Source organism: Homalodisca vitripennis, chromosome X (genome assembly GCF_021130785.1).
Source record: "Homalodisca vitripennis isolate AUS2020 chromosome X, UT_GWSS_2.1, whole genome shotgun sequence".
In the NCBI taxonomy this organism is placed as follows: Eukaryota; Metazoa; Arthropoda; class Insecta; order Hemiptera; family Cicadellidae; genus Homalodisca; species Homalodisca vitripennis.
The window spans coordinates 29,366,167-29,382,381 of NC_060215.1; the positions used below are offsets into that span (position 1 = coordinate 29,366,167).

General features: G+C 33.7%; 1 protein-coding gene across 1 annotated transcript in view; it reads left to right on the forward strand.

Moving 5' to 3' along the window:
- Positions 1 to 16,215, forward strand: part of LOC124369404 (cytosolic carboxypeptidase 6-like) — a 101,498-nt gene that overhangs the window by 82,388 nt on the left and 2,895 nt on the right. The window contains exons 12-14 of the mRNA XM_046827408.1: positions 2,274 to 2,384; positions 5,046 to 5,158; positions 14,484 to 14,722. Coding sequence (XP_046683364.1) covers positions 2,274 to 2,384; positions 5,046 to 5,158; positions 14,484 to 14,722 — 463 coding nt within the window. The remainder of the gene's footprint in view (positions 1 to 2,273; positions 2,385 to 5,045; positions 5,159 to 14,483; positions 14,723 to 16,215) is intronic.

A 16,215-nucleotide genomic window follows, 5' to 3' on the forward strand; every position in this document is an offset into this window, starting at 1 on the left:
TAATGTGACTGGCTCCGGTAGAAATTGTACGAAAACCCGGTCTGAGTTCAGACCTGAATATACCATCAAAAAATTCCAACCAAACCCTAACCGGCTGAACTGTATTTGAAAACGAAATTCTGTAATTGTATTATTACTTCTTTCTATGCATACATTTTAGTCATAACATTTAAAAATGTTATATTATCATATAACATCTATAACACTACAAGATGATTACCGTTCAAATTGCAAAATTATAATTGATTTTAATTAGGAATCACCAAAGTTAACCGAAAGGTAATCGCTAAAGTACGATATTTGAGTAATAAAAATAACTTATTATAATAAACGAGCAATTCAAGTATAGACTGTCTGCACAATCAGTTAACTTATAGAAATTAGTAGGTAGAAAAATTTATCTAAAGACTAATTTAAAATAACCGATCAGAATAAACTACTAGTTCAAGTATAGACTGTGTCTGCACAGTCAATTAACTTAAAGAAAATTATTCGGTAGAAAAATTAATCTAAAGACTAATTTAAAATAACCGATCAGAATCAACGACTAATACAAATATAGACTAAAATCTAAAGACTAATTTAAAATAACCGATCAGAATCAACGACTAATTCAATATAGACTAAGACTTCACAATCAGTTAACTTATAGAAAAACTAGTCGGTAGAAAAACTAATCTAAAGACTAATTTAAAATAACCGATCAGAATCAACGACTAATTCAATATAGACTAAGTCTTCACAATCAGTTAACTTATAGAAAAATTAGTCTGTAGAAAAACTAATCTAAAGACTAATTTAAAATAACCGATCAGAATCGACAACTAATTCAATATAGACTGTCTTCACAATCAGTTAACTTATAGAAAAATTAGTCTGTAGAAAAACTAATCTAAAGACTAATTTAAAATAACCGATCAGAATCAACGACTAATTCAATATAGACTAAGTCTTCACAATCAGTTAACTTATAGAAAAATTAGTCTTAAGACTAATTTAACTGGATGCAGCAAAAATAACCGACTAATCGGTTAAATTAAAATAACCGAACTAACCAGTTATTTTCATTCAGTTATTCCCACCACTACACAGCTGGCTCAACTGAGCTAACACTGTCACGAAGTCTCTGATTATAAAAAGCTATGTTTGGGTGCATATCCTCTAAATTTATTCCAAAAGAAAATTTATAATTCTGATTAAAAATATTGTTTCTTGTATAAACTCATACCAGAACTTCACCAAATTTGGAAGTATAGAAAAACATAAAGGGCACAATCAATTTGGGGGCATAGTTAAATAGTTGTATGCATTGAAATAATAATGATAAAATTAAAAATTAATTATTTACACCACAGTAGGGTTTAAAATGAAAGGTACCTACTCTCTTTCTGGATCAAGTACTTCATATATTTTCTTCATGACAATTTAAAATGTATGTGACCCTTAAAGATATAGATTAAAATGATAGTAACATAAAAATCGAGTTAGAAATATATACAATTTGTGAGATTTTGAATCTATTTTTTTTTTTTTAAATAGCGAAAGAAGTTAGTAAATCAATAAAGTAGACAATGATTGTCTTAAAATATTAACATAAAAGTTATGAATTATAATGTACTTTTTAAACATATTACCAACACAAATTTGTCCGAAATTGGCAAATATGAAAAAAATGAAGCGATGCAAGTCTTTAGTTTGGGCTTATTGGCCAATATTGGGCTAATTGGGAATCTTTACACTTCAGAAGCCGAAAAAACAAAAAAAAGTATTTTATAACTAAGCAAGAAATAAAATTAGTAGTAATTTTTAAATCAAAGCAAATCTTTGGTAGTAAAAAATTTTAAATTGTTAATCACCTGTGACAACAGTAAAATACTGATATCCAAAATTAGGAATAGATTTATTTATTCAGAAACATATAAGGGTTGGATATGGTTATCAAACGGATTCAACTGAAACTTTTATTATACAAAAGGAAAACTATTCTTTACGTTGTAAAAGGCCAAAGAGAAAAATTCTAAAAAATTTATAGTTTATGACAAAAGTTATTAAAAGTGTTTATGAATTTTGATAATCTTAGTGATAATTATTATTAACTGATATAGTATCACGAAGGAAATGGTTGAATTTCTCTTATCTCTCTAACAAGTTTTTCTTTTTGGACAAAGTCAGCTGTGATTGAAGTAATTTGCCTTGCAGTGTATCCCTTAGTTGTAATTTGAATTCATTATATGTATATGTGGAATTTCACTGAAATGTTGGTTCTGTGTTAGGTACGAACGGCATATTGTGTTTCCGAAACTGCTTGCCCAAAATACAGATGGATTTGAACAAGCAAACACAATGTACAACCGAGATCTGAACAAGGCTAACTCATCAAGAAGGTACAGCTATGAATAATTGCATAGTATTCCCTTTATTAAATATAAGCAGCGCTTTTATTGACTTTATCATATATTTCCAATAATTAAACAATTTAAATATAGAACCATACTTTATGTAATGCAACAACTTTAAATTTACTTTGCTTTAATATACACAATTATTTTCTCTTAAACAGCAAATCATTAACCTAGAACTGAGAACTGCAGACTTGATAATTTTTTATCTATACTTCATCTTCTCTTCTATTAATTGATTTATTAAGCCTCATTATAATACTGGTGGCATATATAGGATATCTTGTTACGGTGTATTAACTGTCTTTAGTCATTGTGGTAGCAATACTCTACAGGCAAATATGAGTTAAAAACACAACCTATTTTTTATAATATCCAAAAACGAGTGAGGACTTTTTTAATCCTCACAGACTATATTGTACTTAATGTATCAACTGATAAACAGCAATGTGTTGGTGTTATTTAAGATATTACATGGATTAAGAAAAACCCACCAAAACTCTCTGTGCTTTGTCGCCAGATCCAACCGTATAAAGATTGAGCAAAGTTACTTAATTTTAATAAGCAACAATTGATGTGTTGTTTTAAATTGAATAACTTGTTATGATTGGGCTATTTTTTGGTGGTCTCAACCTTGTAGTATACTTGTAAATGAACACACAACAGCTATCAAGTAAACCCATCCAACAGGGTATCAAAAGACCGCACAGAACGTCATAAAAGTATACAGTAAACATAATAAAATGACCTTTTGCTGTTCACTTTTTTGTTCTCTTAGGATAAGAAGCTTATAAATTGCACTTAGTCCTATAAGGACCTTTGCTCTACTTCCTGAGTAACAGGATGTTCAGGATGGGTAAGGGCGGCAAAGTTTTCACTAAATGGTCAAAGGGCTATCGATAACCATGATGGTGATGAAAAAAAATGCAGAATGGCATAGCAAGGTGAACAGCGACCCAGCAGGGATATCTTCTGGCTGGTTTATACCTTCCAGTTGAACCTAACACTGGGCACAGCAAAAAACCGATGTGTCACTTAAATCTGGGCAACCTTATGGATGTCCAGGAGCGGTACATCACTAACCGCAAATGTCGAGATTCTTGGGTGCAAGGGTAATTCGATAGGTCTAGTCTACTGCGGTAGATGACTGTTGGAGTTGGTGGGGTTCGTTCCCTAACCTCAGAGGTTCTTGCTAGCCTCAACAAGGGTGTGCCATCCCCTGCCTGCTTTGACTGGAGAGGCTGGTTCAGAGCAGCCTCTCCTTCTTCTAGGGGACATGACTTTGAGATTAGTGCCCTAATTCTTCCTCATGGATCTCGATAGGAGGCAGCCCCTACCACTTAACCTTACCCAACCTGAATATCCTGTCCCTCTGGAAGCAGCGCTAAGGTTCTTATAGAACTAAGTGCAATTTATAAGCTTCCTATCCTAAGAGAACAAAAAAACCCCTTTGGCTTGGTTGTTAATTGCTGGCCATGGCAATTCCTTTGTCGTCTCAAAGTTTTTGGTTGTAATTGTGTTTTCAGGTTGGGTGGCTGCCATTGCAGGTTACCCTGGGTTCTGGGTCAGCTTGAAAATATCTAGTCATTTGCTTTTTATGGGATCAGACGTTTAGCACCTAATGATTTTTTCATCTTCCCAGATGTCCAGTGAAGCTGGCCATTCAAGAAATCCATTTGCTTGTTTGGGAAACGAAAAAGAAACCATAATATCCTGAGAGGACATACAGAAATAGTGGTGGCAATCAGCTCTGGCCATCTTACATACGAGGAAAAGGGCTTACAATTCTGAGGCAAAGGGTTAAGCAACATAGCTATTAGGATAGGGTTAAGTCAACTCTCACCCTGCTGATTCCATATGAATGACACTTTTCATTTGTTAACTTCATATGTGCTTAGCTGTATATTTTTTATCTTGACACCTGGAGAAAAGTATGTTGCTTTCCAGTTTCTTTCTTATAACAATGACAAATATTTGCAATCCTTTTATTGTTTTGTGTTAAAAGTTATAATTTAGTTGGTGCCCGATTCCTAAAACTAGAGGTGTGAGAATTGTAACCTTCCAGAGGTATGGAGATTGTGGTATACTTCCTAGAAGAAAGGATGCGGGAGATACTGATGAGGTCTTAAAGTGCATTTATGCATTTTTGCACAGGAAAGGTCCCAAACTAAAGGTGCTTATTTTGTTCAGAAAGAGGTACAGGCACATTGTTTAAGTGTATTCCTCCACAAATAGAGCTCTGAATTTAGTTATGGTCTTTAGTGTGATAATAATTACAGTGATGAATCAAATATAGCTGCAACATAAGTCAGGTTTGTTATTTTGTCATATTGAACATCAGATTTAACCACATGTTTAAGTGAACGCTCAAACGAATCTCCAGAACAAAGTAATCTTCATGGATGGTAAAATACAAGTGAATTATAATTACATCTAGATCATATTACAAACATTCCATTATTTGTTAATAATAAATTGGGCATGAAACCAAACATACCAAACGGACAGAGGTGTGTCTGGGAACTGACCTACAGCAATGTTATGTCTTTTTGTGTTTGTTGTTGTCTGCAGGATTTCACTCTCAGCACACTCAGAATAGATTGTTATTATAATTTTACTCTCAAGCTTGAGTTGTAATGTTTATAGGGTATTCTGTGAAGTGCTGAAGGACTCAGTGAACTGCTACTCAATCATAGTGTCCTGCTACGGCTACAGACACCCTAGCGCTCCCGGCATACACTACTATACAGAGGAGTCCTGTATCCTTCACGATCAGTCCTCAGGACCTTATTTTTAGTGGGACAACCCTCAAGGTAAAGACTAAGGTTAATGGATTCAGATCGCAATGATAAAACCTAACATTAAAAAAAACAATAGACACAAACTACCCTTACAAAAATCGTCAGTCGAGTCTGATCAAAATATGATCAATCAATTCAAGTTCAAATTTTATTTGTCACAAAACGTTACATATATAGCATTGCTATAGTAACTGGTGATATTGTAAACTATATTAATTATACAAGTAGTATTCGTTGATATAATCTTATTCAATTTAAGTGCTAGTATAAAAATTATATTATTATTAGTGATACTGAACAAATATATAACAGATAAGAGTAATAGAACACTATATTATTAAATAATTCGTATAAAATTCAGATAAACTTAATAATAATAATTAACTTAACAATAATCTTAACAAATTATACATATTTGCCAGATTTTTACAAACTTCAGGTATGACATTAGATGTACTGTAAAGTCAAGAGCCCCACCAGCATCATCGAAGAAAGTTATCTACTGAGTAGAACATGCCATCCATGAGGAGCTCACGGAGCCTCTTCCTGCAGATTATTATTGATGGTTCATTCTGAAGGTGTATTGGGAGTTTATTGTAAAGTTTTCTGTGTTATGAAGTGGAAGGATCATATTATTTCTCTCTTGTAAGGTAGGATGATTGAGCATAAAAGCTTTGGGGGTTCTGTTTTACAAATGAGAGTGTTGGATAGATATAGATGCATGGGAGCAGAAGAATGTTTAATTTTGAAAAAAGAGGTTTGCGTGATGATCTATTTGGGCATTAGCAATTAAACGAATTATTTTTTATTTTATTTCAAAAATGGTATGACTATGGTGGGAAGGTCCCCAAAACATAATACCACAGAAAAGATAAGAATATACATAGGCATGATAAACCATCAAAATTACGTCCAGGTCTACGATTTTTGATAATGTGAGAATGGCACAGTGGGCTCTATTTAGGGTGTTTGAAAGTCTTCTCACGTGAGCAACCCAAAGTTATAAGTAAGTCAGGCAGAATCCAAAGTTTCATTGTCCTGAAAAGCTTATCAGCTGAGATATGATATCAAGTCAGATAACCTTCAATCTGGAGTCCCAAGAAAAGCTGAGGCTGGTCTATGAAGTTTGCCAATCAATAGTAATAAAATGGTTTGAACAAACTTGTATAAAAGTTTAAACTTCAATTAATTTGAGCAAGATTATTTACCAAGTTTTATCTGAACATTTCTGTACACTATCAAATTTTGATGACACTTGATCAAACATAATATTTATTTGATAACGTTCAACTAAATATTTTTAGGGAAGTATTTTGAAAAAGGAATGAAATAAATATTGCAATAATGTGAAACGAATTGTACAAACGTAAGATTTGTATAAATGTGAGTTAATTGTTGATGAGGTGAAAACAATTTCAGGACACACTTTAGAGAAATGTGTCTCAAACGACTAACCATTGTCAAAACTGAATGAACTGAACCAACACTAATTCCTAAAATCCTTACTGATTTCTTCTACAGTTATCTTCCATCAATAATTCTTGTATTTTTGAATGTTACATCAAATAATATAAAAATTCTATGAAGACCTCAATAGAAGGCATGTGGAAACAAACCAATAATATCACAGAACTAATCAACACAAATTTATTCACCAAAGTTATAAGCAAGTCAGGCAGAATCCAAAGTTTCATTGTCCTGAAAAGCTTATCAGCTGAGATATGATATCAAGTCAGATAAAATTGGAATGGTCATACTGTACTATTTTGATTGGAGAACCTTGTCATCCTAAGATAAAATACCAATTCTTAGTATTCATTCAATTGAATTGAATTTGTATTTAGTCACCTTTGACATTTCAGTATAATGTGATATAGTGTAGTACAGTATAATATAGTTTTACAAATAGTGTTTTAGACAAATTTTCTGTAATGATCAAATACATTATACACTTTTTAAAATGTTTTATTTAAAATGCTAGTTGTTTGAAAATGTTATCAACCTGAATGAAAAGAAAACTTGAGTTTTTTATTCACGGGGTGTTAGTATAGGAGAAGGTGGATGGATGCATATAAACAATTATGAGTGTAGATACAACACTAACACTCTAATAGTTTAACCCTAGACCGGTCGGGCAGATAAAAGTTCCTAGAACGGTCGGGCTGGGCCTGTGAGACCCAAAAATAATAACTCAAAAATTAATATTTTGTATACGTACATTTAATATATTACATTATATATATTTAGTACATTATCTCCTAGCAACTATAAAAACAACATAAATTTAAAAAGAAATGATATTGATTTTTTTAAACGAATTAATTATATAACATGTATTTTGTTGCATCAAACTGTAAACATTACAAATAAAGGTTACTTTCTTATTTTGTAACTAATTTTAATATTTCATTATACCTATTTAGTGTAGAAGTAACTTGTTTCTTTACTTAAATGTAGAATATTTCAAGAAATTAGAGTAAATATAAGAAACTGGATATCGCTAAAAAACTTTAGTTTTCTAGCAGTCACCGCACACCATTTCTGCGTGCATCAGGCCATATTTAGGTAAGTTGTGTAATTTTGTTGTACAGAGTCAATATAAATATTTGTCGATTCAACTACCAATTCAATCAAAGGTTCGTTAAAAAATAAATTCCAAGAGTCAATTGGTGCGTCTACTTGCATAGCAGCTCTTATCAGCGTCTGTATCGTCACTTTCCTGTTCACAGTTCAATATTCGGTCTATTTCACTATTTCTAAGATTCATGGTAATGTTTTTACAGTTATATATACAAATTTACAACACTAAAACACAAAATTGTGCAGGTAATTGCCACAACCAACAGAACTTACACAAAATGTGAATGGCCGAAAACAGTAATGAGAACGGTCCGGGCTGGGTCTCACAGGCCCACGTGCACTTTGACTCCGATCAAACTAATAACTGACGGAAATAATAACCAGATGCAGATAACAGCCCTCTCTTCAGGTTTTTCCTGGAAGGTACACGACCGCTCAGATTAAAATAAAAACTGAAACTTAAAAAAACTAGGTATAGAAAAAATAAATGCTGGGTCTCACAGACCCAGCCCGACCGTTCTAGGGTTAACTATTAGTCTAAATTTTGCTTTCTTAAACATGTAGTATTCAATGCTAGTTGGCATGGTTTGTTCTCGTTCTTTTGTTCCCTTCTTGATATAACTATAAAATAATAATATTTAAGACATTATACTATGTGCCTGCTTAAATTCTTTGCTAAAAATGTTTTTTGCCTATCTTTGGCTCACCATAGGCAAACAAAGTTCAACATCACAAAGATTGCCCTCGCACTCCATAAGCAGACTTGTTCCGATTTGCCCACCCTCGGTTCCATATCGGTCTGGTTTATTCCTGACATAATTTATACAGTCCATAAGTGTCACATTTATGTCTCTTTCTCCTTGGAGTCACTTTTGCATTGTGTTTCCTCCATGGTATATTTCTGTTTGAAACAGATAATAATTTACTTGGCTGGTCAAGTCTGAATCTGAATCTGTTAGTAAGCTGTTGTCATTGCCGTGTTTATAAACAAAAATACTGTTACTATATCTGCAAAACAAAAGTTTGAAGTGACATAAAAATAAAAATTTCTGTTTAAAGCCTAAATAATATGTGATTTATAATTATACATTAAAAACTGCCAATTTCGTGAGCAAAGAAGCGTCATAGTGATTAAAAAAGTTTCATAAAGAACTAAATATGTTTAAGAAACATAAATAAGATGTATGTGTTTTTCACAATCAACTGCTTATTTAATCATGTTCTTGGAAAATTTAAAAACAAATAATAATTCTAAAATTCTAATTTGATTAATGTTTTATTTTTAAGACAAAAGAAAGTGTTAAGTATTAAAAACATTCAACATAACTGTTCACCACATTATTATAAACAAATTAGTATTTAGTACCCAATTACCATCTGCAAACATTAGGACATCTAAAGCTAGAATGTTAATTCTTTGTTTAAAGTTTGTTATTGATGATGGAAGGTTTGAAAGGATAGCAGGATTTCGTACATTTGCAAAATAATAACACTTTTAACGTTTCGAGGATTGAAATCTATCCTCTTCGTCAGATGGGGGACGTATTAATATAAACAAAAATAAAGAACAGAAAGAAGTAAAGAACGGAAAGAAAAGGGTTCAAACTTACCCAAAAGATTGTTGGAGTCCAGTCCAGGCGTTGTCACTGCACAGGATGCAAGTCCCGAGCACAGATCACAGGTACGAGGATAATAATAACACATCACACTAGCACAGGCTACAGTGGGGTACTAACAAGAATATCGACGTCGGCTCTTTCACCAGCACCGTTTAGTGTCATCTGAAACAATGGGACTGGAAGGCGATGGTCAGGAGGGGGAAGGGGTAAAGGCAAGTCGCTTCTGGCCCTATGTTTCGGTCCTAGACCTAAGTGTCATGGTGTGTGTGCGAATTTTGTTGGTTGAGGTTTGTTCGATTATTATAATCTTTTTAGGTTTCCCACTTAGTTCTTTGGTAACAATATATAATATTCTAATATTGGTACACAAAGTGGTCTAACATTTTATAACATCAACCGAAGTGTTATACCTTTCATAACCTCTTATAATGGCAAATGTCAGAAATCCTGTTATCCTTAGAATGTTAAGTTTATCAAATGAAGCCCAGTATCTCTCTGAGTATCCAAGACCTGCATGACATCTATCAGTTCTCTTTTCGTTGAACAAGGACTCTTTCTAAATTTGTGGAAGTTCTTTCCTACCAAGAAGCTATGCCATATCTTATGTGAGATTCAAGAAACGCAAAACAGGCAGTTCTTGTCACCTCTGTAGGAAATACGCTTTTCACATTTTTAGAATGCAGCCTTCTGCAATGGTTCAATTCCACTTTACCTCTATGTTCAGGGTACATTCAGTGCATAGTTATGCTTATCTCCAGACCGTTTAGAGCATTTTTAATGAGAAAAATACTTCCACTTCAGTAAATAATAAAGTTGACAATAAATACTCTCAAGGAACTCAGATTAATATAATTTTGAAAATTGTAATCAGTTAAATATTTTTTTAATGGATAGCAGCTGCGAGCTTTAGTTTTAGGTTTGTTACGATGAATCATGACAGGCCAAATTGTTTGACAATTTGACTAACAACCTCAAAGTTACAGATTGTTGAAATCTACTTATGAATTGAGCCTTTTATTTCTTCACTAATGTTGAATTGTTCCATACCGTTCATTACAATTGTAATCTCTATGTCTCTTTAGTCGGTGCTAGAGGCATGAAGTTTCTGACAGCCCTTCTTAAACACAGTGGACTAAGAAATAGGTTTATAACCTGCTCCTGGTCCAAAAGTTCAACTTGCATATCCAAAGGCTACCGTAAAAATGTTGCCAACGGTTTTTGAAGGTTTATTTCCAGCAATTTGACTAAATCAGAAGACTTGACCAATCATAAAGAGATTGGAGGATGATAAGCAGACTGTTTCTGTCAACTTAACTTATCAGTCTTCAGGCTGTGTTCTCGTTAGTTTATCTTACTTTATTGGACTGCATTGTCTTAACTCCTTATCAAAGTGTTCAAGAATCTTTGTCATTCTTTTACTGTCAATCTCCTGAATGGAAGGGGGCTATGTTACGATTACTGAATAGTATCTGTGGAATCCAGCAAAAAACATTAGAGCTCACAGAACTTCAGACTGGAGTCTTGTTATTCCTAAACTTCAGATGCCAGAATATCACTGCTCATTTGAATGCTTGTTTTAAAACATTTATATTTGATCTCCATGAATCTGAGGCATTTAAGATGTACATGATTATCACAAGGACTGCAGACAAGACTACTATAAATCTTATCCTCACACTCAGTACAAGGCGTAGCAAAGATCTCATGACTCAGTTCAGGATTAAAATAAAGTAACAAACAAGAGAACAAACAGAACAGCTGCTGAATAACACTGATTTTGAAATAAAAAGGTGAACCTCACCAGTAACAAACTGGAGTTAAATGGTAGAACGGCTTTCAATAACAGAATGGTTAATTTATAGTAAGTATCAAATATGTTATGGAACAATACTACATCACATGTACAAAAAGTTCCCAGGATCCTAGTTGGCGATACCTCTCTGATAATCAATAAAAGAAAAAGTAAATTTTCCAGTCTTGGAAGTAGAGGTCTAATATTTCTTGATTCACTCCAATGTAGATACAGAACTGGGCTGTAGAATTAGGCTGGTAAAGAGAAAGGGTTGGAGTAGTAGGGTTGGGGTTGGATGATCATGCTCTCTTGGGGCAGCTGAATACATTTTTAAGAAAAGGAGAGATGCAACAAATGTTTCAAGTTAGATGGTGGTGAGTTAATCACCACATTTTGATAGAAACTATTTTACATTTTAGTGAATGCTTAATTTTTGTCTTAGAACTTATAACAAAAATTGTTATGATAGGCAATCTTTGAATCTTTACATATTACAATAACAAAATGTCCGTAATTATCAGCTCCGTATTGCAATTATCCGCAATTGCATCCTTTTGCATCTCATACTTCCTCTCAACTAAATAGCAGGACATTTTTGAGTTGAAAATTTTGCCATTAAAATACATTTTTGTATATAAAGTTCTAAAGATTTTCTTTTGCAAGAAATGGTACGGTAACATGCCACAAAAAATATAGAATACAAGAAAAAATTAAGATCTGGGAATCAATATACAGTTCCAAAACCGAATTCCACATTTTTTACAAGTACTTTAAATTTTAATTGCACCAAGAATTTTAAGAAATTATCAAACAATATTAAAGAATTAATGAATATTAAAACATGTTTGAAAAGACTAAGAGAGTGGCTGCTAACTTGGAGCACCTTGACTTCCTAATTAAAATTCAGCATTAACACTTACGATTGCACATAAATATTTTCCATAATTATTTTGCTTAAAGTTGCTCTTAAGCATGCAGCGAATTTTTCAATTTTTTTCTTTAACATCTTTTCTATCACTTATTTTCATTTCAATAATTTCTCATGCACTAAGCATGCAAAGAAGCACTGATAGTAAGAAAAAACATTGGCCAAAAATATTAAATACAAAATTCATTCTTTCACCATCTGGACGCAGTAAAATAATTTTAATCTTAAATAATTGGAACCTCCAAACAGGCCAAGTGCCATGGAGGCCCTAAATGTTCTCTTCTGCTATTTACAAAAGTCAGTGTATTTACAAGTTTTTATAATGATAAGATATGTAAGGTGACTGAAAGAAGATGTATTAAGTTATATTACGTTATTTTGTAAATCAAAATACATGGTTAAGTTTTCATTTAGTGCATTTAGTCAGTCTTGGGAAGTGTAATTATATTGTTTATGATTGTTAATTATGTAAGTTTTTAATTTTTTTTTTTTTTTTTTTTTTTTTTTTTTTTTTTTTTTTTTTTTTTATATAAGGAGAAGCCGATCTCCTTTTATGCCTTATTCTGCCCGTCCTCATGGGCCACTGGCCTGTGCGAGGATCTTATCAAACAGAATAAAGGGGAGAGTCGATACAGTACAAGGTCGATGGTACTGATAAAAAGTGCAACGGTCACAAACAGGATTCGAACCTGCGCCATCTCTAGCTCAGACTCAAGTCCAACGTCTTAGACCGCTCGGCCATCGGCACTCCCATGCATGATGCATGTTTTGTGGCAGAATGAGAAAATAAATACATTTATTACTTATTAATATTTGAAACCTCTCAGCAACAGTGTCACATGTCATAAAACCTAGATGTGTGCATCATCTGATAGTACATGTACATCAAATGATTTAGAAGGTGACCCTTTTCATTATACCTTAAAATCTTTGGTATTTCTGTTTTTCTTTTGGTTGCACAAGTTTTAGAGTCCGGAATGCAGGATTTAGTTCTACACTCCTGATCCCAAATCCAAGAAAGATGATTTATGAAAATAGCAAATCAATATTTGAGTGTGTGAATTAAAGAAGATCTTTGTACCTTACATTTTTAATACCTGAATACATTCATTTATATTTTCAACAGACTTCAACATTCAATCTTTTTCAGAGTTCAATGGGTATACATAGAACTCATTGTTTAGCTTTAAGGCATTAATCTAATTTTTTGTCAAATCATGAAGGCATATTTTCTCATTATCATGTGAAAAAAACTAATGGAAATTTGTTTGATGGGATCTGTTTTTTCATCCTTGTTTTTGAGCACACAACCTCGGCATTTGCTGGCATCCAGTTTTTAATCCTTAAGATTCCTTGATAATAACTTTCCCTTCAGTCATTACTATAAAAGCTTGAAGTAAATGAAAACAATTCATGAATAAGTACCGTGTGACTGAATTTTCTAAAACACTGTGCTGTATTTGGTCAAGTGCTCTATCCATGTTAGTGATCGCAAAGCTGTTCTGTTTTCTTACCTTTTCTAGACTTTCGTTTGGTGAAGCATCATTGACTAGTGGGGAAATTTATTATATGGATGAGTTGATGATTTATTTTATTAAGTTAAGCTGAGACTACATAGTCATTTCTTAAACCTTGTTTTAAGTAATTGAAATTACTGTAATTTCTTTAAAATCAGTTAAAGTTTAACCTTTAATAATTCAAACAATGTTATGGTTAACCCATAAAATGTTCTCTATTGACCTATTTTTTGTCCTGAAGGAAAAGGACGGTTTGTCCCCGTGCTTAGTCCTAAAAAGGACCTTTGCGCCTCTCTTACTTATATTTGTGTCCTCAAAATCTAAGGCTTTTACAGAAGCCAATAAGATTTGAGGGCTCCTGTTCTCTGATGTCCTTGGGGCTGAGGAGATATGCTCCCAGGAATCTTTTCCGAATTTTTGATTTTTAACCAAATATGCTCCGCTGATTCCTCTTCTTCTCCACAGAGTCTACATTCATCAGTCTGGCTAAGGCCCACCCTCATAAGATGTTTCCTTAGGGGACCATGTCCTGTCAACATTCCTAATATCATTCTTATATCCTCCTTACTCTGATCTAGGAGAGCCGCCCACCCTTTAGCATAAGGAGAGATAAACATATTGGATAGTCTTAATTCTGAGGCCCTTCTCCAATTAATGTTTCTTATCCTCTTTTCCCAATCTTTTACAAGAGCTTTGCTGTTGGAGAAAGCTATCCCGCAGGCCCCACCATTATGGACTCTGCTCCCTTTTTGGCAAGGAAAAATTGACCTTAGTCTTCAGTGATTGTTTAGTAAATCCATCATCCTATCACAACTTACTAGACAAAGTTGAAGCCTTAACACACCAGATTGTCGTCTCGGACGGAACATCGTGAGGACCTGTCTGGACTACTACAGGATCATCGGAGTAGTCAGTTCTGGGGAAGGAGAAAAGAAACCGAGTACAGCCAAGTCTCGACAGAGCAGAAAAGCCACGTACTCCGGAGCCCTGAGCAATAGAAGCTTCCCCCTCCACCCCCATCCTCCTAGAGCCACTAGCTCTTCCAGTGAGGCATCCACAAAACTCAATATCAATCTGGATATACAGGTAAATTATATCGTAGGATTGGCATATTTTGTATCCAAGACAAAATAAAGGTTCCCTCTTTATGAATAACAAACTGCACTGAGAAGATTTTTAAAAAAGAAACCTTGCATTTTAACTTTATAAACAACTATACAGGGTGATTCATGAAGTTCTCCCCCCACTTCTACAGCACATTGTACTAGTAAAAAATAATGAAAAAATGTTATATAAACATAGGTCCGAAAACGCTTCGTTAGCGAGTTACAGCTAGCGAAAGATTTCGCCTGAAGTCCTGGGTAAAGAGTAAAATAAAAGCCATACTGAACTTTTAGAAAGGTTAATTAAGTAAGAAGAAATATCGTGGATTCTTATGTATTTTTACCTGATAAAGCTAATAAAATAGGTTTCAGAACTGTACCTGTAGTAGTTTTTGAGGGATTCAGGGTTAAATGCAAAAAATTGGGGCACGAAACAATGTTTTTTTTAAGTTTAATGTACAATAACTTTGTTAAATTGGTAATAAATACATAAAATCAACAAACATTAATTGTAGAGAATTTAATTCTGAAAAAATTGATATAATCAAAGTCTAAAATAAAAAAGAAAATAAGTACCAAAAAATTGATTTTATTCAGTATAATACATTACTAGTTTTAAGCAAAATTAATCAGGTTGGGCCAACCGTACGCACCTTTTTATAATAGATGTTCGAAAATGAGGCCATCATTATCTATACATTTTGCAGCACGTTTGTGTATTGCTTTTGTTGCGTTTCTTAATTTTTCAGGACTTCCATAATACGGGCAATTAATTCATCACGAGAATTCACTTTTGTCTTGTATACAATGTCTTTCATCCATCCCCAGATGCAATAATCCAATGGAGATAGATCTGGTGATCTTGGTGGCCAAAGGTGAGGCCCTCCACGACCAATCCAGTGTCCAGGAAATTGATGATTTAAGTAAGCAGAAACGGCACGTGAAAAGTGGGGAGGTGCTCCGTCATGCTGGAAGTACAAATTTTGTCTGAGATGTAAAGGAACATTCTCTAACAAGCTGCGGCAACTCTTCTTGAAGGAAATGCAAATAGAACTCAGCATTTAGGCGTCCAGGTAATATGAAAGGTCCAATCAGCTGATTGTGCAAAAAGGCCATACCAGACATTGACGCTAAATCGGTGTTGCAAGTTCTGTTCCACTACCTCATGTGGATTTTCTTCTGCCATGAGTGTGCATTGTGCAAGTTATTGACACCATCCCGAGTGAATTGTGCCTCATCCGTACACAAAATACGCTTGTAGAGTTGATTATTAATATTCAAAAAGTTGCAAAACTCCAAGCGAAGCGGACCATCCCCTAGCTGTAGATGTTGAACCTTTTGTTTATGAAACGGATAAAATTTGTTATCGATTAAGGTGACCTCCACACCGTTGACTGCGAAACTCCTATCCGCCTAGAAATACGTCGTGTACTTACACCTGGACTGCGATGAAACAGTATTAATAACAATATCATC